Consider the following 26,644-nt stretch of genomic DNA (forward strand, 5'->3'; position numbering starts at 1 on the left):
TTGTCTCCTGAATCTGATTGACTTCTTCGAATCAGTCTCCAGAGCTGTGGATGAGGGTAAGGTGGTCCACACAGCCTGTCTGGACCTCGCCAAGACCTTCGACACCATCCCCCACTCTGGAATCATAGATAAACTTACTAAGCTGGGCATAAATCCCTATGTCACTCGATGGGTTGCCAACTGGCTTACTGACAGAACCCAGACTGTAAAAGTAGCCAACTCCAAATCCAGCTCCAGACAAGTGACAAGTGGAGTACCTCAGGGTTCAGTCCTGGGACCACTCCTGTTTGGCATCTTCTTCTCTGAAGTACAGGCCAACACTAAGGGACTCTAGCTAACAAAGTTCGCAGATGACTGCAAACTGGGAGCCATTATTGAATCTCCAAATGATGTGGATATCCTAGAAAAGGGCCTTACAGAAACAGATGCCTGGTGCCAGAGCCATGGGCTCAAGCGTAATGCCAGGAAATGTATAGTTATCCCCTTTGGAAAAAAACATGTACCCATGAATTGCCACGTAGGTGGCAGGACACTAAACATTGAAAGTGTGATGAGAGACTTAGGGACACAGGTGGACAGTGGTCTCACTTTCGATAACCACATCGCCACAACAGTCAGGAAATCCTTCTATGTGGTACATCTCATCATTAAGGGCTTTTCATCCAGAAAAAAGGAGGTCATTGTCCCACTGTACTCATCCCTCATTAGACCCATTATAGAGTATAATGCCCCGTTTGGTATGTACCTCACAAGACATCTGCAACAGCTGGAAAGGCCACAGAAATACCTCACTAAAAGAATCACAGGCCTAAAACAGATGCCATATGCTGACAGTCTAAAAAAAAAAAAAAAAAAAAAAAAACTCCAGCTATATTCTGTGGCATATTGTCTACTCAGAGGTGATCTCTGCTTAACATACAAGGCCATGTCAAACCCTGAGCTGTTGGACATGCTCCACTTAAAGAAATCCCAATCTGTCAGAGCCACACGCTCCAGGGATCTAAACCTTGTCATCACATTGAACAAAACATGCTGGAAGGATGGGTTCCTGACCCAGAGACTCCCCATACTCAGGAATAGACTGCCCATACATGTCAAGCAGAGCGCCTCATTGGCCCTCATCAAAAGGAGCCTTGATGATTGGATGGGCGATGGGAAATTCACCCCGGGGCTCATGTCAGTCACCCTGCTAGACAGGGGTCCAGGGAAATAAATATTGTGGGAAGAAATAGGAATTGTTATGGCTAGGCTTGTATAGGCCCTAGGGCCGATTAGCCTAGTACCAACCTATGAACCTCTGGAGGTCGGTAGTCCCGGTGACTGTAACATTGGCTAGGAAGAATTCTAAAATTCTGAATTACAGGCCTAAATGTAAGAACCCCTCCGAGTCATCCATGCAGTTGGAGTCACCTTGTGCACCAAACCTTTATTTAGACAGAGATTACAGTAAACAATACTGTTCCAACTTTCATTCTTTTTTGTAAATCACAAAACAACTGAGATACTGTCTGGAAAGGACAGAGGCCTAAAGGCGAACTAATAGCTCTTTTTAGCCTTGGGAGAAAGCAAAAAAGAGGCTGCCCATCTGAAAGTAGACCATCTCCAAGTAGATTTCCCATTGTATTATTTTGTGCCACAAATACCATGGCAAACAATTACCAGACGAGGTACAATTTCACTGAACAAGGAACACAGCCACTATCCCCTTTCTGAAAGAAGTCTCTACAAATGATATCTTGGAAGCTGCTTCACTGTCTTCAGGCAATATCTTTTTTAAAACACTAATAAATTAGATGTCATGTCTAAACCTAGAGCAAGATTCTCTTCAGCAGTCTTAAAGAGCATCTTGATCTACTCATCATGAGAGGTGCCAGTTACTCAAAGGACAGGTAGTGAAAGCTTTGGGAGTCTTCCCAGAAGTTATGACTGCAGAACATATACAAAGAATGTAGTACAGCTGTGTTATCAACTTAATGTGATTGCAGATGTTCAAGAGCATCCACTTCTGCATTATGGACTCACTCCTTCCTTTTCATCTTTATAACCTTGAAGTTTTGAACTAGAGTGGAGGACCCTATTATTCCCTTACTCCCTTTTCCTTTTTCATAAAACTATATTGGCCACCCCTTCACCACTATTCTAAAGAGTTTAAAAGGGTGGTCAGTACTGCATACTACCTCCCCTGAAATTTCTTGATCCCATGTCTTCATCTTGATATGTATTCTAACATATCTATTTGCAGTCCAACTGGCTAATTCACATCAGGGTGTTTTCATGTTAATTTCTTTAACATTCAGCTGTTTTTTGTTCATAGCTCCATTCTTAAGACTACAGTGTTCTTGCATAAGTTTCTTAGATGCATGCTTATCTCAAGCATGGTAAGTGCACATTTTGAAAGGTTCTGCTTCAGTCCTAAAACCTCTGCTTGTTTTGTAGCTTTGGCATGTAATCTGTTTAGCAACTATATCAGTATTTTCTTTGTCTGACACCATAAACCAGCAAATCATGATTTATTTTTTCTGCAGTCCAGTTCATCTGCAACTTTGCTTCAGCTCTTTAGAACACTTTGTGCTGAAAAAATACCGAAACGTATAAAATGTAATAATTTTAATCACTTGGTGCAGATATGAAAGTTGTCGTACTTTTAATATTGATCATACTCTTCCCCTTATTCTGTTGACTGTTATTACTTCTTAAAGTGTTCCCCATACATTTCTGGAAGCATGTATTAGAGGAATAATGGTAACTTTTATTTGTAGGTGATAATTTTGTGGTAGCCTTCTTAGGCAGGTAAATAAATCAGCAGTCATACAGGTTGTCGCTGCTGTGGGATCTGCAAGATATCTTAAGATGTTTTTGCAAGTCTGCCTCATTCGTTTTTAACAACGAGCAAATTATTTTGAGCTCATTTGTTTCTTGCATTTTTATACCTTTGAAAATCTTTACTAGAATGGATTCTGCAAAATTAATTAAAGGCAGGAGTTGGCATCCTGTTATGCTTATAGCTACATCTACTACATGAGAGTTGAATTTCCATTACAGAACCTTTCTTCTTGAATTTATGGCCGTTTATTTAATCTCCATTCCTTTCAATATTCTTTTACCATACTTTATCTCGTGGTTCTCATTTTATAGCTGTTTGCTTGGCAAAATATTTATTTGTTAACCAAGACTGAGTACTGACCAAAATGACTTTTTCAGACTCTGGCCATAAGCACTCTTTGGTAAGTGACTTGTTCAGTGGGCAAACGACGGTTGAAAGAATCAAACCTTGAACTACGGGATGAAACTCGTTAACAGCTCGTAGTCTTCATCTGCTGTACTATCTGTCGGACAAAACCCTGAACTACAAGAATAAGGATGTTAGGAGCACTTACTCTTTATTATATGCATTAACTGACATACATTTCCCATTGTATTTCTCCCTCAAGCTTTTGATTTGACTCGCATTTTGTCTTGTATATTAATTTTCCTAAGTTAATTTGTTTTAACTCTGCATTAGCGATTTTCCTTGCACTGCCTGCATTTATAGCTTGTCATAAAGTCAGATCTTCTTGTTTTAATAGCCTCTCCCTTTTTGCATCATTGCAAATACCGCAGACCACTTTCTTAGTATGGGCTTGTGAGTTAACCAGTCAGTCTTTAGATTTAGCCTTCAAGTCAGTAACATAAAGTGGTTGTAGGACCTTGTCCTTGTAAAAATAAATGGCTAATTTGTTCTAAACTTCCATTAATTTCTGAATCTCAGTGTAAGTGCTACTCTTTTGCCTGTCATATTTTCAGGAAATTACAAGTGCTAAGATATAAGAATGTAACACACTGTACTATTTCATGCATCTCTGTTAATCCACTCAAAGTGAGGAATAAACTGAATTTCTGCATCCAGAGCTTCCAGTTTTCTGTTTAATTTAACTTCAAGGAAGGTAATTAATGATACTTGAATTTGTGCCTTTTCAACTTGTTATATTTCTGTACTTCCAAACGCAGGAACTGTTGAAATTAAGTATGCTCATTTCTGCAGATGTATTTCCCCACACTTAACACCATGTGGTGTCTTAGTGGTGGGTAAGGTGAAGATGTAGTGTAGCCTCCATGATGTCTGTATTCAGACTTCTCTTTCTAAAAGAAATGCAGGCATCATGACTTGCAACTTGTAGCTAACTCAGTTGCATTTAATATACATACGTACATACAAATACACACACAATATCTTAAATGTAGTGGACGTCACAGGCTTGCAGTACAGGTCTTATGGATGTATGTAATGGGAAGGCTATGCAGCCCAAGACCAAAGTCTTGTGCCTCAGACTGCTTTTGTGCAGATACAAGCTTAAGCTGAATCTCATGGTAGGTTCACTGCTTCAGGATGTTTGGCTTTGTTGATCACTAACATTATATTTGAAATTAATGGAGCTTTCTTAAACAGTGGAATGAGTTGTGAAAATCTTTGTAATGTTTTGAGTTATGATATATGCCATTGCATGCAGCGTTTAAATTCCATGCAACACAATACCCACATTTTCACATTTCTCTGACTTGGGATTCCTGGACATTAGACATGTTAAACGCAGTGTAGCACTAACAATACAGTTTGTGCTTCCCTTTCTGGACCTGTCTTGTATGTAGGTCAGTATTCAGGCAGGAAGTCAAAGAAAGAGGGATTTGCCATTTGGTTACGAGGGTTTTGTGTAACACTTGGATTCCAAGTTCTTCAGTTCTCAAGTAGAGGAGTGGTAAAACAGGGAAAGATGTAGCATTATGATTTTGAACTTAACATTTTAAGTCTCTGTTTTACATTTTTGCTGTTTGTATACTTTATATGAACAACTACATAGCGTGAATCTTTTAACTAATATAATGTGCTTAGATAATTGTAGTAAGAGGTCTAACACGCTTATGTTTTTAGGGATTCGAAATCAAAGAAATCTGTTGCTTATAATTACGCCTGCATGCTTGTGCTGGTGGTGGTTCAGTCGTCGTCTGATTTCCGGATGTTGGAACAGCACTCTCCTGCGCTTTTGAAGCTCTGCAAAGCTGAAGAAAACACTAACCGATTACAAGGTGTGTATTGTGCTCAGTAGAAGAAATAGTGTTTGTATTAAGAAAACAATAACTGATTACAAGGTATGTACTGTACTCAGTAGCAGAAATAGCGTTTGCATAAAGAAAACCGATTACAAGGTATGTACTGTGCTCATTAGCAGAAAGTGTTTATGTAAAGAAAACAATAACCGATTGCAAGGTATGCACTGTACTCAGTAGCAGAAAGAGTGTTTGTAAGAGGAACGTTTCACATGTCAATAGATGAATGGAATTTAAGACTATTAACATTTTTGAAACTTTAAAAATGTTGAATAGTGTTAAGTCCTCATATGTTTTTTAATAATTGGTACATATTGAGCATTGCATCCTTAAACTATGAATTATATTTGTTTTACTTTTATAGAAATTCTAAAAACGTCTGATGTTCTTCATCTCACATTGCTGCAGTCATAACCTGTGGGTAGTCCGCTGTCCTCGGTCGGCCCGAATACCAAAGAGTTAGGCTGGCGTCGGTCATGGTCGCTCAGATCTGACGTCAGTACGCCGTGGTATTAAAGCGCATGACCGACGTCATATCCTCAGTCTTTCTTGCCGCATGGTCCGAAGCAGAAGCAGCATTTGCAAGTGCCGTTCGGCATTCTGAAATTTTCGTATTCTGAGTTTCAGACCGAAAACCAAGTTGGGCTAAGTACCCCGTTGGGGAATATTTTTGTCTTTTCTTGCCTCAGTTAAATCCGGATGTCAGAAAAGTGAATAGTTGTATTTCTTGTGGGAAACAGATACCTCATAGGGATTACCACTCTCTGTATTCCTTGTTTGGGGCCTGAGCACGGCGTAGTCGGGTGTCGCTTTGTGCTAGATTTAATAAGCGCACCATTAAACGTAGGTTAGATTGCGCTAGGCTTGTCTTCGTAAGCGGTGTAATTACAATATGCCGTCGGATCCTCCGACGCCCGCTACCGCTAAGAAGCGCAAGGAAAAATCGTTAAAGTCCAAGCAGGATGAGTCGTCCGTTCCAGACGCCGGTTCTTTAGAAACTACGGTGGAATCTGTGGATCCAGCCGAGGTTTCAGCTGAGGCTCAGGGGGAGCCGTTAATTTTGCAAGATGTGGCCTCTCAGGAGTCGGGTCAGGCTGAGGGGGCCTCTCAGGTGGCTGTGCTCCCTTCTTTGCATAAGGTGGTTAGGCCTTCCCCTTCTGTCTCTAAGGTACCTTCCAAGGTCAGGCCTGGTTTGTCTTCCTCTGGTGTCAGTCCTAGTTCTGCAGGTTCTGTACCTAAAAAACACATGCTTAAAATGGCTGAAGATTTGATTTCTTTAATCAGAGGTTCTATGCCCCCCCAGATAAGAGGCCTAGGGTGGAGCCTGAGGTGGAAGGTTTGGAACATTCTTCAGATTACTCAGAGTCTTCGGCTGAAGACATTCAGGATTTTCCTCCTTATTCTGATTCAGATGCAGAGGATTCTACTCCTTCTGCTTCTCCTCCAGAGGATTTTTCATTTTCAGAAACCCTGCATTCTATGAGGGAGCATTTCAAATGGGAAGGTCAGGATTTCTCAGATTCCCGAAAGAGGCTTAGGGAATTTTTGTTTTTACCACAACATAGGCCCTTGGCTATACCTCCTGTTTTGGATGTTGTTCAGGATGTTTTCTCTGAGGCTTCCCTTAATCCAGACTCTTTGCCTCCTGCACCGGTTAAACCAGATAGGTATTACAGAGTGCCAGAGGCTCATAAATATCTGTATAAGAGCCCAAGGGCTGACCCAGAAACTATTAGCCAGGGACCTAAGGGGGTCAGGGCTTCTGTTGTAAAGAATCCGGTTCCTATGGTTAAAGATTCTAGAGCTTTGGATAGGTGGGGTAAAAAAGTGTATACCTCTTCCACTCTAGCAATGAGGGCTTTGAATTGCCAGTTTCATATGTTGAAGTACCAGAATTTTCTTCTTACTCAGTTAAAATCTAAGGTAGATGCTTTGGCAGAGGGCATAGAGTGTAAGGAATTACAGGATTTGGTTCATGCCTCTGATCAGGTGGGTAAGCATTCTTTGCAGTGTGGTTTCGATGCTTTACAGGCTTCTTCCAGGGTGGCTGCCACTGGATCAGTTATTCGTAGGCACGCCTGGCTTAAGGATCAGAACTTGTCAGAGCATGTTAAAGCTCAATTTTGGATGCTCCTCTTCAGTCTGAAGTTTTGTTTGGTTCTCCTGTGGAGTCAGTCTTGAAGAAAATGGAAGACAAAGCTAAGTCTATGCAGACTGTTAAGGATTTTTTGCAGGTGCAGCCCCCTAAGTTTAGCAGAAATTGGCCTACTAAGGGGTGGGCTTACCCTTCTTCTGATTTACAGTCTAGGGGCAGATCTAGACGTGGTAGAGGCAGAGCTCAGGGTTCTTTCAGGCCTAGAACGTGGAGTTACCCTGCACAATCTACAGGTGAGGGCAGGGGCCAGTCCTTTCGTAAACAGACCCAATGACCTGCATCTTCAGCTGCCAGATCCTTCCTGTCTGGCAGCTCCTCTGGGAGGAAAGTTGGCACTTTTCAGGCAAAATTGGCTTCTAGTCACCCAGGACAAATGGGTGTTGGACATTATAGACCGAGGCTACAAGTTTTATTTCCACACATTGCCTCCTTTCAAAGGCATGCCGGACGTTCCTCCTCAGCAAAGGGTGGAGGCTCACAAACAGATTTCTTTACTTCTTCAAATGGGGGCTATACAGCAGGTTCCTCTGTCAGAAGTGGGCCTAGGATTTTATTCTCGCCTGTTTCTTGTACCAAAGAAAGGAAACACTTGGAGACCAATTTTGGATTTATCTATCCTCAACACATACCTGGACATTCCAAAATTCAAAATGTTGACTCTGCAACAACTTCTGCCTCTGTTGGGCAAAGATCACTGGATGGTAACTCTGGATCTCAAAGAGGCTTATCTTCATATTCCTATCAGGCCCAGTTGCAGGAGATTCCTGCGTTTTCGGGCTGGGATTTTACATTATCAGTTCTCTGCATTGCCCTTTGGCTTATCTACTGTGCCCAGGGTGTTCACAAAGGTCCTGGCTCCGGTGATAGCCTTCTTAAGGTTAAGAGGAATACAAATTTATCCTTATTTGGACGATTGCCTGATTCTTGCTCAAGACAAAGACAAGCTACTTCACCATCTACAGTATGTTATGGCAGTGTTAAGGTGCCTAGGGTATTCTGTGAACGAAACAAAGTCCAGTCTAGTACCCTCTCAGGAAATGTGCTTTCTGGGTGTGAGACTGAATACAGCCTCTCAGATGGCTTTTTTGACCCCGGACAAGCAAAGAAATCTTGCACTTTACTTCCAACAATTGTCTCTACGGTCCAGGCTGACTGCAAGGACAGTCCTTCAAGCCTTGGGGTTCATGGCATCTTGTATTCTGGTGCTTCCCAATGCCAAACTGCATATGAGGAAGCTACAATGGTATCTCAAAAGTGTGTGGACTCAACACTGCCACGATTTGGACACTGTCATTCAGATAATACCTTGCATTCAAAAGGATTTTTTATGGTGGGCTCAGGAATGTCACCTAAACAAGGGAGTCTCTGTGACCCGACCAGAGGCGAGTCAGATCTTAACGACAGATGCCTCAGACAAGGCTTGGGGAGCACACCTCAATGGAAAATGGGTTCAAGACATGTGGCCTGCCAGACTTCAACATTTGCATATCAACTTGAAGGAGATGTTAGCAGTCCAATTTGCATTGATGGCTTTCAAGGATCTACTTCACCCAGGACAAGTGTTGATTCAAACAGACAACACAACTGTCATGTGGTACATCAACAAGCAAGGGGGAACCCATTCGTACCCTCTTTGCAGGCAAGCTATGATTTTGTGGGAAACTGCTCTCAGTCTGCACCTCACTCTTCAGGCAAGGTTTCTGCCAGGAGCACAGAACTCCTTAGCGGATGTTTTGAGCAGACAGATGGTGGATCCCCACGAGTGGAAGTTGGATCCTCATGTATTTCGACAGTTGACAGTGATTTGGGGGACTCCAGACATAGATCTGTTCGCTTCTCCACTAAATTTCCAGTTGCCAAAGTTTTGCACAAAGATGTTTCATCCAAAAGCTTGGAAAGTGGATGCTCTATCATTCAGTTGGAACAATCTTCACGTCTATGCCTTTCCTCCTCTGCCTCTCCTTCCCAAGGTGCTCTTGAAGGCCAGACAAGACAAACCCTCCATGATTCTAATAGCTCCAGATTGGCCACGGCAGCACTGGTACCCTCTGCTGAGGAGTTTAGTACGGGAGCCTCCTTGGCCTTTGCCTTCAATTCCACACCTTTTGTCCCAGGCAGGCAATCATTTCCTCAATGTCAGGATACAGTCCCTGCATCTGACGGCCTGGCATATTCTGTTCTAGAACCTGGAAGGTCGCAGCTTCCTCAACAAGTTTTGAATGTCATTTTGGAGGCCAGAAGGCCTAGTACAAGGAAAGTTTATGCTGATAAATGGAGGAGCTTTTTTCTTTGGAGCAAAGCAAAGGGCTTTGATGTTTCAGGGCCTAATTTGAGTGTTTCACTTCAGTATCTTACAGAATTATTAGACAAGGGTTTGTCTTTCTCCTCTGTAAAAGTTCATGCTGCAGCCATTTCTGCTCACTATGACTGTGACCCACCATTATTCTCTCATCCTTTGTTTAAGCAATTCCTTAGAGGGGCAAAGAACATAAGACCCCCGCGTAGAGCTCCTACTCCTTCCTGGGATCTCAATTTTGTGTTGGAAAAACTCACTTTACCTCCTTTTGAACCTGCAGCTACATCTGAGTTGAAGTTTTTGTCTTGGAAGACTGCTTTTTTGTTGGCCATTACGTCTGCTAGAAGGGTATCTGAATTACAGGCTCTAATGGCAGTTGAACCCTTCCTGATTTTTCATAAGGATAGGTTATCCCTGCGTACTAACCCTACTTTTATGCCTAAAGTGGTTTCAAATGGGGCCTTGAACCAATCTATTAATTTGCCTACATTTTATGCTGATCCCCAAAATAAGGGGGAGAAAATTTTGCACACTTTGGATATTCACAGGCAGTTGCGTTATTATTTGAGCAGAACTAAAGGGTTCAGACAGTCTCAGCAGTTATTTGTTTCTTTTGCTTTGGGCTCTCAGGGGAAACCTGTTTCAAAACAAACTATTTCTAAGTGGATTGGCCATTGTATTGCTTTTTGTTATTCTCATCATGGTAAGGAGATTCCGGCTGGAATCAGACCTCATTCCACTAGGGCTACTGCCACTTCTACTGCTTTTTTAAGGGGTGTAGCTACTAAAGATATTTTGGAAGCAGCTACTTGGAGTTAAGTGCACACTTTTTCTAAACATTACCATCTCCCTCTTTATTCCAAATCTAGGGCTGGGTTTGCCACTGCAGTTTTACAGGGCATGTTAGCAGCTCCCAATGCTTTATGATTTTGCCAACCTCCCTTTACCTTTGCTTTGGGATTCTACCCACAGGTTATGACTGCAGCAATGTGAGATGAAGAACATAGTACAGTTTTGTACCTACCATAAATGTAGATGTTCGAAGATCCACATTGCTGCAGTCTAATTTACCCTCCCTCCTTCCCCTCTGTAAGTGGTTGTGTGGTTTGGGTTGTGAATATTGTTTGTACATGTGTTTTGGAGGTTTTTCTGTTTTTGGCTATGGCCTTTTTTTTTAGGGCCTTCTGACATCTGGGGCAAGAAAGACTGAGGATATGACGTCGATCATGCGCTTTAATACCACGGCGTACTGACGTCAGATCTGAGCGACCATGACCGACGCCAGCCTAACTCTTTGGTATTCGGGCCGACCGAGGACAGCGGACTACCCACAGGTTATGACTGCAGCAATGTGGATCTTCGAACATCTACATTTATGGTAGGTACAAAACTGTACTATTCTCATTTGATCACTGCTGCAGTAGCCTTAACTACAATGGATATAAAAAGTTTACACACCCCTATTAAAATGCCAGTTTTTTGTGATATAAAAAAATGACCACAAAAAATCATTTCAAAACTTTTCCCACCTTTAATGTGACTTATAACCTGTACAATTCAGTTGAAAAACAAACAACTCTATTAGGGGAATAAATATAAAAAATGTACAATAAGCTGGTTGCATAATTGTGCACACCCTTAAACTAATACTTTGCTGAAGCACCTTTTGATTTAATTACAGCATTCAGTCTTCTTGGGTACGCACCTGTCATCAATTAGAAAGTCTCTGATTAACCACAAATAAAGTTTAGCTGTCCTAGTAGAATTTTCCTGACATTTACTCAGTTGCCTGCTACAGCAAAAGCCATGGTTCACAGACAGCTTACAAAGCATCAAAGGGATCTCATTGTTGAAAGGTATTAGTCAGGAGAAGGGTACAAAAAAATTTCCACAGCATTGGATATACCATGGAACACAGTGAAGACCGTCATCAAAAAGTGGAGAAAATATGGGAAAACAGTGACATTGCAAAGAACTGGACATCCCTCCAAAATCAATGAAAAGACAAGTTGAAAACTGGTCAGGGAGGCTGCCAAGAGACCTACAGCAACATGGAATGGGCAGCAGGAATTTCTGGCAAGTACTAGTTGTGTACTACATGTGACAACAATCTGCCGTATACTCCATATGTTTGGGCTATGGGGTAGGGTTGCAAGACGGAAGTCGTTTTTTATACAAAAAACATCCAAGCCTGGCTAAAATTTGAAAAACAATGCATAGTTTCCCAAAAGAATGTGGGAAAATGTTCTAGTCTGATGAGATTAAGGTTGAACTGTTTGGCCACAATTCCAAAAGATACATTTGGAGTAAAAACAACACTTCGCATCACCAAAAGAATACCATCCGTATGGTGAAGCATGGTAGTGACAGTATCATGCTTTGGGGTTGCTTTTCTTCAGCCGGAACTGGGGCTTTAGTCAAGATGGAGGGAATTATGAACAGTTCCAAATACCAGTCACTTTTGGCCCAAAACTTTCAGGCGTTTGCTAGAAAGTTGAAGATGATGAGGAATTTCACCTTTCAACACAACAATGACCCCAAGCATACATCCAACTCAACAAAAGAATGGCTTCACCACATGAAAATTAAAGTTTTGGTATGGCCCAGCCAGAGCCCAGACCTAAATCCAATAGAAAGTATGTGGGGTTACCTGAAGAGGGCTTGGGTACAAGAGATGCCCTCGCAATGTGACAGATTGCTTTTGCAAGCTTTTGCAAGGCAGAGTGGGCAAATATTGCCAAGTCAATATGTGCCATGCTAATAGACTCCTACCCAACAAGACTGAATGCGTAATTAAATCAAAAGGTGCTTCAACAAAGTATTAGTTTAAGGGTGTGCACAGTTATGCAACCAGCTTGTTGTACATTTTTTATTTTTTATATTTTTTCCCCTAACAGATTTGTTTGTTTTTCAATTGAATTGTACAGGTTATAGGTCACATTAAAGGTGGGAAAAGTTTTAAAACTATTTATTGTGATCTCATTTTTTTATATCACAACAACCTGGCATTTTAACAGAGGTGTGTAAACTTTTTTATATCCACCGTATATAGGCTCTGTTCTGCTAAGGATATAACAGCCGACCAACTTCAAAAGCTAAAGGGTACCTTCCACGTGCCCAACCCATTAACTAATTTAGGAGAACTGAAAAAAATAAATAAAGAGTAGTTTGCATGCTAAATCCTTCAGAACCTTTCTGCCACTAAAGACCACTCCTCTTGCAGCCTTTCAAGGATCGATAGTTGGCTAGAACTTCTCCATTGCTGGGCAGATAAGTTCCAGCGTCATTTTCATCAACCACCCTTTTTCTACATGGGGTTGGGGTGTCGTGTTAAGTGTCACCATCATTTTAAATTCATTGCTACACCCCTGCCTTCTGCAACACTCATGCCTGACTGTCGCTGATCTTCTCTCTCACAGTCCATCCACCTCTTTGCTGGTTGTCCTCATTTCCTCACACCTTCTTCCTGTCTGTCCCAAATCTTCAGTCTAGGCCATTGGGCAGATAAGTTGCCTTTGGGGGGAAAACTTCCATATCTTACTTTTCTGTCAGAAATTTAACTTTTTCTATACAAGTATTTATTTTAAGCTTGGAAAAACTGTTTTTATTGATAATGTCATGACTTTTGTCACCTTTTTACTAGGAGCCTTACTTTTTATTTTTGAGAAAAAAAGTTGTTTAAACTAACTTAAAACTATTTTTCTGCTGTAAAAGTTGTGTTAAAATACTGTTAGGGGTTTGGTTAGTGTTTGAGGTGCTTTTATGATGTTTTTGGTGGAAATATCTACTTTTTAATGCTTACTTGTTTCACTGACTATTATTGCCAGGATTTCAGGGTTAAGACAACTTTTTCAGCTTCACCATAAGAAAATCTACTTGTTCTTCGGTTCTTTCAGCTATAAAAATAAAACAAAATTCCAAGCAACATTTGCCCCTTCAGCAGGCTACTGAATTGCCTTGGTTGCATATGGATAACTCTGCTGTGGCCATTTCTTTTTTGTCAGACTATTCGACTCTTCCCTTGGGTCCCCCTGATGTAGACTCTATACCCACCATAGACTTGGGGGTTAAACATGTCTTCCGCAACTGTTGGAGTGCCTTAGTGGCAAAAGATACCCAGTATTGGAAGAGGTGGGGCAGGAAATACCTCTGTGCCTTGCTGGACTTTGATGCCTATAATATAGGTCTGTTTCTTTAAAATTTCCTGTCAAAAAGAAGCAAAATGTTAATCATTTATCTTCACCTGTCTGTTACTTTAGACAGGATTGATTTATTGGACTGAGCTCAGGGATTCGATACGCTACTGAGCCTACATGTTCTTTTATTTCTGGTAAGAGGAAAGGGATTCTTCACTGTCTCAGGATATTAAAGACATTAAACAGGAAAGTGATTGTGAGGGTACAACTTCTGTTTTCTGTCCTCAGGATTCCAATTTTGACAGAGCATTTCTCCTAATAATCCCTTGGAGGAAATTTCTTTTTCTGAAACCATATCCCGAATGAATCAGTTGTTTTAGTGGGAACATACTGATCTTCCGATGTATTTAAAGAAATATTGTGATGTACTGCAACTGGAATTTTCTGAACCTACTCCACTTTCTGTTGCTCTTTCAAACTCGGAGGATGTTTTTATTGCAGTCAGTAACTTGCTTGGTAACCAGCCTGCTGACCCCAAGAAAGCAGTTATATTGTCTAAAGTTCCTCCATCTACAAGTTTTTGTTTTCTACTCCCAGATCAGACCCAGCAGTGATTTTTTTATAAATCCAGCTGCTGTTAGATGTATAGAATATATAGCAGATGCCAGTCGTGTGCCCCCCCCCCCCCCCCAAACAAAGACTGGAATGCATATGAAGGATTTTGGGAAAACTATTTTTCTGCAGCACTTATCTTTGGAAATCTCAGTTGTGTTCACGTGTTAAAATTTGACAGTATATGGAACATTATGGCTTCTCTTCCTTCATTTGAGGATAAAACATCTTTTTGTAACATTATTGCTACTTTGCATCAAGTGAACAAACATTCTTTGAAATGTTCATTTTCTTCAAGATATTTAATTTCATTAAAAAGTTACAGAATATATTACATTTTATATATATATATATATACATATATATATAATTACAATTTGAATATAACAGTGCATATTTCAATAATAAACTAAAATATTTACAGATTGAGAATAGAATATAAGTAACACAAGGTATAATTAAAAATTTAATTATCAAATAAAATAAGCAAATCTATGATACGTGAGGGGTAATACTTTCAAGCAGGGATTGTTTTTGAGGCTATTAGGAAAAAAATGTATTCTTAGTTGTTTCTTTAACAGGAGAAAAGAAATTCTTCAGATTGTGGCTTTACAGGTTTCTTCCATTTTCTCTTAATGTTTTTCCTAGCAACATGAAGAATTGTCCAGGTTAAGTGGAACAAGTCACTTTTTGGACTTTTTCTCTCTCAAACATTGAATAATAGTTCTTTTTATTACAGTGAAAGAGTCTGACCATAGTGCCTTGAGGTTTTTTTTTCCTCAAAAGTTACACAACGTAGGACAATCATAAAATGCGTAACCAATTAGCATTACAATATTTTTCACATCCAAAGCTGTCAATTTCATTTTCTATTTATAAATTTAGCAACTCTATTAGGAGACAAACAGCTCCATGTATAAATTTGCAAGTAAATAATCTGCAGTAAAGACATGAAGATGTATTTGCAGCAGAAAGAAGTTGCTCTTTATTTTGTTCATTTAAGGAGATTTGGTGTTCTTTTGTAATGAAATACTAGAATCTGTCATTTAAACTACTAATATATATTGCTATTATTGTGTGTAAGCTGGACATCAAGTTATAAATGTCCTGTTCTTTGTATATAATTTCATTCAACATTTTTATCAGCTTAATGGAGGTTCTCCATGCTAACAGGCATGTTATCCCATGTGTTTCTACTTGCACTAATTGGTGTCTGTTTTTATCTTTATTCTCCTCCCAAATGTGGAAACAACTTGCATGCTTTCAGAAAACATTAACTTTTAGCCTTGAGGAAACCAGTGTTCTGGCTTTTATTGCCCTGTTATCCGCTTGTCTTCTTGAAAACATAAGTGAAAAAAAATGTAGTACTCTGCTGCAACCTGAAAGACTAGCTGAGCCGTTCTTTGAAATAGGTTCATAGGTTCATACTAGGCTATCTGCCCTAGGGCATTTATAAGCCTAGCCAGAGTGTGTGTGGCTTTCACCACCCCTTAGGATGAGAATACTATACACATTAGTTTGCTGTGCCTCTGTCCAGCAGTGACACAGAGATGATTCCCAGGGTAAACCTACGATCTCCCATCCACTCGTCAAGATTTCTCTTGAACAGAGTCAGTGAGGGGCTCTGCCTCACATGGACTGGGATTCTGTTCCATAGTGTAGGGAGTCTCTGGGTGATGAATCTGTCCCTCCAGCACGTCCTATTTATATCCGTGTTGAGGTTTAAGTCTCTTGCTCGTGGCTCTGGTGGATTTGGATTTCTTGAGGTGGAGCATGTCCATTAATTCCAGGTTGGACATGGCCTTGTATGTCAGGCACAGATCACCTCTGAGCAGACGGTATGCGACTGAATAGAGCTGGAGTTTCTTCAGTCGGGCAGCGTATGACATATGTTTGAGCCCCTTTATCCTTTTGGTGAGGAACTTTTGGGGTCTTTCCAACTGCTGCAGGTGTCGGGTAAAGTACATTCGAATGGGGCGTTGTACTCAATCATTGGTCTGATAAGTGAAGAGTACAGGGGTACAATGACCTCTCCTGATCTGGATGTGAATCCCTTCATGATCAGGTGGGCAATGTAGAAGGTCTTCCTAACCACTTTGGCAATGTGAGTGTCAAAAGAGAGGTTACTGTCAACTTGGGTCCCCAGGTCCCTGATAACTTCTTCCGTGTTTAATGGATTACCACCTATGTGGTAATTAGGGGTTACTTTGTTTTTCCCAAAGGGTATGACTATACATTTTTTGGCATTTAGCTTAAGGCCATGGCTCTGGCACCAGTTATCCATTTCTATGAGACCTGTCTGGAGGATGTCTGTGTCTGATGGAGTGTCAATTATGGTGCCCAGTTTGCAGCCATCTGCAAATTTTGTCAGCCACAATCCCCCTATGTTTGCCTGCACTTGAGAAAAATAAATGCCGAACAAGAGGGGGCCCAGGACTGAGCCCTGTGGGACACCGCTCGTGACTGGCTTAGAGTCTGACATGGCACCAGCAACTCTAACCCTCTGGGTTCTGTCCTTGAGCCAGTTTGCAACCCATCTTGTGACATATGGGTTTACATATAAGCTGGTGAGCTTTTCTATGATGCCCGAGTGGGGTATTGTGTCGAACGCTTTTGCTAGGTCAAGGTAGGCTGTGTGAACTGCCTTACCCTCATTAATGGCCTTAGTGACTGTTTCGAAAAAGTCGACCAAGTTCAAGAGGCAGGATCTGCCCTTGGCAAAGCCAAATTGGGTAGGATCCAGTGTCTGTAGGTCCCCAATGTCTTTATTTATGAGTTTCATTATGATCCTCTCCATAGCCTTGCAGACAAGGCTCGTCAAGCTTATGGGGCGGTAATTTCCAGGGTCCGTAGAAGCACCGCCTTTGTGGAGTGGGACCACAGTTGCCATACGCCATTATTTGGGTACGTATCCTGTAGTAAGGCTAAGATTAAACAGCAGCCTTATGTGTGGGTTTAGTTCCTCATTGAGTTCGTGTAGCACACAGCCGGGGACACTGTCCGGTCCCATTGATGCTGTGTTTTTTGCTTTAGAGAGAGCAGCTCTCACCTGGACATCTGAGATGTTTGGGAGGCTAGACTCTGGTGGGATAGATATTTCTCCTTTTGGGGGGGAGGGAGGGGAGAAATTTACACTGAACCTGTCTGCCAGTATGTTGGCAATGTCTGTGGGTTCAGTGATTTTTGTATCATTTTGGACTAATTCTGAGCATATCTGGGAGTTTCCACCCAGGTTTCTAACATAGCTAAAGGCCTTATGATTGTCTTTTGTGTCTTTAGCGATTTTTCTCTCAAAGTTGGCCTTGGATGATTTTATGAGTGATCGTAGTTTTTTGCTAGTATTGATCAGAGATGCCTTCCCTTTTAGGGATTTTGCTCTGTCATGTAGTAGCTTTCTCCTCTTGTTGTAGAGTTTGTTTATGGCTGGGGTCCACCAGACCGGGCGCCTGCCTTTGGTGGAAAGGGTCTTGATTTTATTAGGGATTGCTTGATCCATACATTCCTGGAGGTGCTTTCGTAGAAGGCATTTGCAAGGGTTTCAGCAGCGTGGGTTGTGGTTTCCACTGGCTCGGGAGCCTTGAAGGATACCACTCCAGTTTTAAGAAGTGTGAAGTTTGCTTTTGAGAAGTTCTTCACTGTGGTCTTTTGCTGGGGTTGGGGGGATATGGATCTCCAGTGAGATTAATTTATGGTCTGATCTCACCAATGAGGGATATACTTCCGTGTGGAGCATTTTGTCCCCATGTTTGTGATGATCAGGTCTAGTATATTTTCTCCTCTTGTGGGAATGGTGACTAGTTGTTCCATAGCATTTGAGTTTATGAACTCCAGGAACCTTTGGGCTAGGGTGTTGGGGCTTGAGTAATGTTCCCAGTCTATGTTTGGGTAGTTGAAGTCACCCAATATGATGGTGTTTGGAGAGACATTCATACTCTCCAGTGTCTTCAGGAAGGCTGTGTGGGTTTCCTGAGTTTGAGAGGGTGGTCTGTAGCATTCTACAAACTGTAGGGCAGTTTTACCTATGGTTAATTGCACCTGGATGGTCTCCGATGCTTCGTGCGTTGCCACTAACCTGGAGGTGTGGGTATCCTTTATGAATATTGATACTCCCCCCTCCTTTTGTGGTTCGGTCTGGATTTTGGGGCCGGAACGCATGATATGAGGTATAACCTGATAGTGCTGGGGTGCTCTCAGGAGCCTTGAACCAGGTTTCAGTCACAGCACAGACATCGATGTTCTCCATACTGAGGAGGGCTTCGAGGGCGTGCATCTTGAGGTTTAGGCTTCTGGCATTGAGCAGTATTATCCTTAGTTTTTTTCCATTTTTGTTTTGTAGGGTGGTAGGTTTATCATTTGAGCCTTGCCTAAAAAAGGCACTATGGGGGTGGCAAGAGCCTTTGCCAATATCTGGAAGCCCAGGGGTGACAGGTGCAAGCCGTCCCTTGCGAAGCAGCGTGGCTTGTCAAGCATGTCATCCCAGGCAGACAGACATTGGATCCCCTTAGAATGACACCAGTAATTAAGCCAATTATTAAAGCTGATCATTTTGTCTCTGTATTGTGGCATCATTCTTGGTGAGGGTAGGATACTGCTCAGGGTCAGGGTCATACCGGCCTGGGCTACATAATCTGAGAGCTCCTCTATGTCTCTTTTCATGTAGTCCAGGGAAGTACGTCTCAGGTCGTTCACACCGGCATGGACAATGACTGAGTCATACTTGTACTCGCTGTGGAGTGACCTGAGTGCTTGTGTTATGTGGCGGATTCTAGTGCCCGACAGGCAGCTTACTGTGATCTTTTCCTTGTTCAGTCTGGTGAGTGGGACGTCAGTGTGTCTGACTATGGAGTCACCTATAACAAGTGTGTCTGGCATTGTGTTTGGCCTTAAGGGCTGTGACTGTTTAGCACACTGACTTTGAGAACTGTGTGTTGCATGTCTTATGTCTTGAGGTGGCAGTTGCTTGGGTGTCTGCTTTGGAGGCCTCTGTAGTTTTGGTAGATTTTTGATCAGTGCCTCCGAGTATGTCTTTGTGTGTTTATGTGTTTGTTTTGCAGTTGTGATAGTTCTATGTGAAACTGGGTTTGTGGTGTGCGTGGTTTCCTTCTCCTCCTGTCTGGTCTTGCCAGTCCTGAGTTGAGAGAGCTCAGCCTCCAGTTTGGCTATATAGTTGCATCTCTCACATGTATTTGTGTTTTGTGTGAGAAGGAGTGGATTGTCTGTGTACATGAGGCAATTGTAACATTGCCTCAAGATGCCCAGATTCACCAGCTGAACAGGAGAGGACGCTAGCAACTGACCCTTCGACATGCTAGAAAAAGTGAAAAAGTTTGCTGTGTAACTGAGTCAGAAGGGACCTATAGGGAAATGGGTACTCAAGGGGATTCTAGGCTAATGTAGTACTTTGTTTAGTATATAAGTACTTTACCTATATATAAATGCTTTAGGAGCAAGTGCTGAGCTTTTGAGATAGAGAATAGACTGTTTAGATTACAAGTACAGAAGTTCTAAGGGAAAAATTGAAGAGCACACTTTACGGAGCCAGAAATAGTTTAACCTTGCTTAACCGGCGCTGCCCGATGGTGCTCTATGGGCAACTCCGCACGAAATCACGCAAAAGCGCGCTAAAGCGAGCTTTATAGCAGGGGGTTGAAAAGAGCTAGGAATTGACCCAAAGTGGCCAATAGACTACAAGTTTCTGGCTGGAACCACTGCTCTAGGGACAAATAGGCTGCTCAGTGCTCCCCACTCCCACTGGTGAACAAAGAAGCTTCCCTTTATCCAAATAAGGATACGGAATAGCACAGGAACCAAGCCAAAGCCCAGAGATCAGCAAACTCTGAAGACTGGACTATTCTAGTTCAGTAAGGCGGGAAAACAAGATATTTCTTTGCAGAAAACAGAGGAAAAACAGACAGTAAATGTCCTTATTATTCAGGTGATGTCACTTCCAGATCTGCTGCAACTGTTAGGAGGAGGTTTACCTGGTTGCATACAGAAACTCTTCCCAAAGATGTAAAAGCTGATTTTTTTAAATATTCCCTTAAATAAAGAAGTAGTCTTTGGACCATCTGCTACAGAAGTCCTTAAAAAGCATAATGACAAAGGGAAGCTGATTCAGGCAGTTAATCATAATTTTTTGGTCTTCCTTCTCCAAGATTGTCAAGGGTTTTACTGCTGTCTCTGCAACATTTTACAAAAAGCAAAATAAACTGACAAAGCAAGGTGTTGGTGAGCAGGCGTTTAAAAAGCAATGACAAAGGGGCTGCAAAAAGAAAGGAGGGGCTCCCCAGAAACAAGGACTTTCTAACAAGTTTGAATGACTGTCTTCAGAACTGCCCTCCTCCTTCCCACCCCGGCAAGCCTGTCATTCTTCCCAAAAACCCTGCCCTCACTTCTCTCTGGCAATAGATTCTCAGACAAGTGAGTTCTGAGAGTGATTCTTATGGATACAGATGGCAGTAGGAATATCTGCCTCCTTTTTAAGGGTATATTATTCCTCATCTGCCCAATCAAACTTCTTTTTTTCTTCCTTTGATTCAACATCTGCTAACTCAGGGAGTGTTAAAATGTGTCCCTTGTTTAAAAAAAATGCTTTTACTCAATAATGTTTGTCTTTCCACCTCCCAAATGTAGTAATCTAGGGTCATCTACCCATATTGCTAAGGCTACTGCAGCAGAGATGAATGTGATGAACATAGTACAGTCATGTAAGTAAGCTGACTGTAACAATAGATGGTCAAATAATCATTGTGCAGTAGCCACTTCCTCACTGCCTCCATTTCCCTTGCTTTTTTACCAGGGTGTTAAGATGTATTTTTGTTGTTCATAGCTTTGTCCTCGCTGGGCTCTGAAGGGCTTTGCTCCCAGACTACTCTTTTAGTCAGCTCACTCCAGCTGCCTGACCATTTGGACATGTGGAAGGTGCATTGAAGCTTTGAGAGCAGGCCGGCTGTTGTATCCTTGGCAGGATATAATCCATATAGTTAATTCACTGCAACAGTGATGATTTGAACATCAGCAGTTATGGAAAGTTTACTCATACAACTGTACTTTTTATATATCCCATCACAGTTTATCTAAAATGAAATAGAAGCTGGAAATTGAGAGGCTGGACCTCTCTCTTGGGCCTTAAATAACACTAAGGAGGAAGAAGAAGCAGTTCTGGGACTGTTGCCACCCCAAATAACTTGGTTAATTTGTTAATGTGCTGTAATATGTGAGTGTGAGAAGCTAGGATGTACAGACCAAACCAGTAGATGGATTGTAGTAGAAGTTTCATATGCACTAATGCTGTGATACAGAGGAATTTGTAATACATTCCAAGGTCTTAAATACCTTTCTTGTTTTCCGGAAGTGTCCAGTGCTTGACCTGAATGCTTCATTTGATGTCTAGGGTATTTATACTCCTTATTGTGTTGCTGAGTATCATTTGTTTATGTATAGCTGTAACTTAACAGGTGCTAAATAAACCCCTATAATAAAAAACACAAAATTGGTCTAAGAGGTTCTAAACCTATAATCCTTTTTTTTAAAATGTAACAGGAGGAGGTCATTAGCCTTTCTGAAGCAGTTTGTAACTATTCCTCCCTAATTGAACTTTATTCTTGCCGATTGGCAGCTGTTTTGAAACAGTGGTTCAGGGTGTGTGACAACAAACAAAGGAGAACATGAATAACACTTTCCTTTTCATTTCGTCTTTCTCTGATGTGTATTTTTTTGTAGTTCAGGGTCACATAAAAGCAAGCGCCAGTACCAGAAAACATTATGCACAAGGCAGAGAAGCAATCCTAGTCTGAGCCATCACAGAAAGCAAACACACGGCAACAGGCAGCTCAGAGTATCAGCAAACATTGTGCACAAGGCAGAGAGGCAATCCTAGTCTGAGCCATCACAGAACGCAGACACACAGCAACAGGCAGTTCAGAGTATTAGCAGTTCACCTGTTTATTGGTTAATTCATGCAGTCTTGAAACTTCAGTTTTACCATTTGTCTTGACCAGATCTAGTGTTTAACCTGCCATTATGCTTACACCATATTGGTACATATGACTCATTTCCTCTATCCTAGCGGGAGTAAAATTCAGAAGAGCAGGCAGAAAACTCGGTTAAAGGTTTTTTGGGCCAGCTATACTCTTTGTGATGATCAGTTAATAGTAAATAAATGATTTTTGGAGTAGTTCCTGAATGCAGACAACTGTCGAATGCAAAACTACATAAATCATCTGTGTAATACTGGTGGAACTGTCACAGTAACGCACTCTTTAATTAAAAGCTCCTTTCTGTCTTTAAATGCCTGTCAGACTTTACTGTTAGTAAATGTAAAGCCAGCTGTGAACTTAAGGTTGGATTTTCTTCAAAAGGCAGCCATGAGGCCTTTTTCGTCTGTATTAGGAAACTTGAAAGTTGGTACAATTCAGTACCAAATGCATCTCAAGTGATGCCTCTTTCTCTGACCCCAAGAATGTTGCTGATATTCTTGTGAAATATTTTCCATCTTAACTCCATACACTGTCCTCTCCATTCTCCTTCACAACCCCCCCCCCCCAGGATAGTTTGGGCCAAGTCCTTTTGGCTTTTTCCAAAATTAAAAAAAAAATTGCCTTTCTCAGTAGACATCCAGGAATTATAGTCAAGACCCATGGAAGAAGTAAAGTCCCACTTAGCAGATCCTCTTCATTAGTTCTTCAACCTGGGTCTCTCTACTGGTTATATCCCTGAGGTGCGAACAGTGGCAGTTGTGGTGCCCTTGCACAAAGGTAGTCCCTCTACTGACCCTGAAAAATACAGGCCTGTTAGTTTTACTAGTGTAATTTGCAAGGCTATAGAATATAGTATAGCTTAACTTATAAGCAGTGATATAAGTGACCTTATTTTCTTGGTTTCACAGCAGTTTTGTTTTATAAAAGGCAGATCAGTTGTGCTTACCACTGTTGAATTCTTTGAAATGGTTACTGAGGTCATGGATATGGAGCAGAACGTCCACACTGCTTACCTGGACCTTTTCAGGGCCTTTGACTTAATCCCTCTTTGTGGGATTATTGCTAGAGTCTCCCAACATAACATTAACTCATACATAGTTCTCCATATAGGCAAGTGGTTGTCTGACATAACTCATGCCATTAAGATTGAGGTGTCTGTTCTAGACAGAATACAGTCACCAGTGATGTCCTATGGGGCACTTTTCTGGGCCCCCTCCTCTTTGGTATATATTTCTTTGATCTAAAAGCCAATGTCGGAGGACTGTAGCTAAACAAATTTGCTGATTAGTTGCAAATTGGTTGTTGTCAGACTTCATTTTAATACTCAAATTTTCCAGCATGAACTGAACCAAACAAATCCTTGATGTATTAATCATAGTCTTACCATCAACACCAAAAAAGACAACTCTTGTCTCATTTGGTAAATCTCACATCACTACTGCTTACTGTATGGCTAGCATTCCACTTTAAGCTGACTTAGTCATCGGAGACTTGGAGACATATGTTCATAACGCTCTCCTTTGACCTTAACATCTTTGCTGTGGTTAGAAAATCCTTCTAACTTGCACAACTTACAATTCTCAATATTTCACCAAGATTCAGCTGTATTCATCCCTTATTTCCACTGCCCATGCTGTCTTCCTCATGTTCCCCACTACCATTCATAGGTAGGCTGTCTGGCAATCAGGAAGATACTCCCTAGCCTCTACTAGGATATGCCCTTGGTTGGAGGCAGATCTTGCCCTTCTGCCAAGTATAGACACACTCATCCTCTGACTATGCTATCAAGCTTCTAAGCCGCCACTAAAACCCATGTAGCTTAGGCCACAGTCAAGGTTTTATCTTTCTACATGACTGGCACAGGTAGTCCACATAACTTCTGCTACAACTCTTTCTTGTGAGATTTGTAACTGTTGGGATAGATGTCCTTCTTTGTCAGTGTTGCAGTATTCTTTACTACTAGAATATTCTACCAAGGATAGCTAAACATCCGACCAGCAAACTAAAGCCTTTACACCTTCCAGGCACCATGAGTTAGATGCATGTCTTATGTCTAAAGTGCAAGTTATGTATGTGATATATAACAGCCTAATTCTCCATACTTCTTTGCCGCCACTACCTTGCATTCAGTCTGCAAAACATTTGCCCTGTTGGTTCGGCTACCATGCCTGCTAAAGGTAAGTCCCTAGTTGTGGTCTCTTCCTTCCTCTTTTTCTTCTTTTGGTTTTGCCTTTTTACATGTGATACTGGAAGGGAAAATGTGGGTGCAGGAGGCTGGTTCCCGATAAAGATAGACAGTGGCAGTGCCTTTTGTTTTTGGGAGTTCCGCACAACCGTACTACGTGTGAAATCTGACAGGCATTTATCCTCAAGACTCTTTGCAGTCATCTGTTGTCCCTTTCCATTTACTTGGAGAACCAGCATCTAAAACTATTGGATCATGGTACCATGGTCTCTAAATCCTCCCTCCCTGACATCTAACCACCACTTAAAAATAAAGCCAAAAAGGTGCACACTGACACTGTAGCTGTCCAGTTCCTATGGACACCTCTATCAAGTTGAATGAAGAACCCAAGGACCATTCATTGTCTATTTCATCTCCCCCGGTCACAGCCCAGAGGTGCCTTGTACCCTCGTTGAATTTAAGGCAGGGGTCTGAAGCTCCTACGTTTGTTAAAGCTGATGTTAGTTTAATAAAGAAACAGAAGACCAGGCATGTTACCCTTGTGGCTAAGGATTCACACAAGGAATGGAGGGATTTTCCTCAGTCATCACACAAGGAATGGAGGGATTTTACTCAGTCAGGGGCTTTTCAATGCTGTTGTGGCTCTAAAGTCCCCTCAAGGATTATTTGTTCTTGCTTCTGTTTCCTGGTCTTTATTCCTTCCTAACATCCTAGGAAATCTGTTTCCTGTGAAGAAGAGCTGGAGTTAGACTCTGGTTAGGAGTCACTGGCATACTTTTCTCAAATCCACTTCCATCATGCTTTTGGGTCTGAAGATGATGTAGCTGAAACACTTGATGCCCTTAAAGTTTCATTTGCATACATCCCATGGGCCTCCATTACAAGAGGTTTAAGATGTCACCCAGTGCGAACTCTAGCTTGGCTGGGTTTTTCTTGCAGTTTTTTCTGAATGGTTTGTCTGTGTGATCTTGTTACCCTTTGGTGTGGTTGTTAAAATTAAGATATTTTGCAGGCACCTTAATGTTTATGGGCTTCAGCTGGGTATAAAGTGCTGTGTTTATGTAGTACAGCCAAACTATACATTTATTCTGTGTTTATGATGTCAATAAAAAGGTCCTATCATGCATATACATAGGTATTGGGGTTTGGCTTCTTGGCCTGAATGTAGCTGTAAAGACTTGAAAATTAAAATGTTGTAGGCATTCGTAAGCTAGCTCAGACTCTAGATGTCCTTAAGGAGTCATTTATATATATCCTATGGCTTCCATTACAGGAGGTTTAATGTATTGCACAGTAAAAATTCAAGCTTGGCTAGATTTTTCTTGGAGTTTTTAACTGAATGTTTTGTCTGTGTGACCTTTTTACCATTTGGTTTGGAGTCTGAAGATGAGGTTCTTCGTTAAGGTTCATAGGTAAATAGTAGGCTGTCAGTTTTCACACTGTTATAGCGTAGCTAACCAGTGGTCAGAATCAAACCATGTAGCTTGTGTCTGTAAGGTAAAGACTTTACCCCAACCCCCCCAAGAGGATTCACTTTCTTCTGATCCCGTATGAGAGGAATTGCTTTTGGGGGATGAACTCTTGCAAATAAGATTGTCGCAGGCATTCTACTACCCTTCAGTTTTCAATGCCCTTTTTTCTCTTCAGCTTCTCAGGCCCCTAAATCACAGCCTTCTGCCCCTAACAAGCCAGACAGGTTCTATAAAGTTTCTTAAGCTCAAAAGTTTTTGTATAAAAGTCCTTTCTCTGAGTTGGCTGTCATTTCTATGGCTATTGATAAACCATCTAAGTTGCTGTCCTCTCTAAGCTTTACCTTCTGATAAGGACAGCTGTGCCATGGAAAGATACGGGGAAAAAGTGTACACCTCTGATATCTTAGCTTTCAGGGTCATTAACTACCTGGTTCATATGACTATGTATGTACAGACTCTTCTTTCTAAACTTGGGGACATTCTGACTGACATGCCTGACTCTGAGGCAATGACTTCTCTCTCTTCCCTTTTGGGTTCTACCTCTCAGGTTGCTCATCATTTTATTAAGTGCAGCTATGATGCTGCTGATGCCTCTTTTAGGGCTGCTGCATCTGGATCTGTGGTGAGGAAGTACTCTTGGTTGCACCTGCAGGCTGTTCCTAAGGATATGAAGGCTAAATGACTGGATTCTCCTTTGGACATTCAGAACCTCTTTGGCACTGCAGCT

General features: G+C 41.6%; 1 protein-coding gene across 4 annotated transcripts in view; it reads left to right on the forward strand.

The window, feature by feature from the left end:
* VIRMA (vir like m6A methyltransferase associated) overlaps positions 1-26,644 on the forward strand; it is a 1,734,630-nt gene that overhangs the window by 980,282 nt on the left and 727,704 nt on the right. For all 4 annotated transcript variants that reach the window (XM_044066546.1, XM_044066545.1, XM_044066547.1 and 1 more), the window contains one exon: positions 4,907-5,061. In XM_044066546.1, coding sequence (XP_043922481.1) covers positions 4,907-5,061 — 155 coding nt within the window. The remainder of the gene's footprint in view (positions 1-4,906; positions 5,062-26,644) is intronic.

Source organism: Protopterus annectens, chromosome 3.part1 (genome assembly GCF_019279795.1).
Source record: "Protopterus annectens isolate FY-2018-M chromosome 3.part1, PAN1.0, whole genome shotgun sequence".
In the NCBI taxonomy this organism is placed as follows: domain Eukaryota; kingdom Metazoa; phylum Chordata; order Ceratodontiformes; family Protopteridae; genus Protopterus; species Protopterus annectens.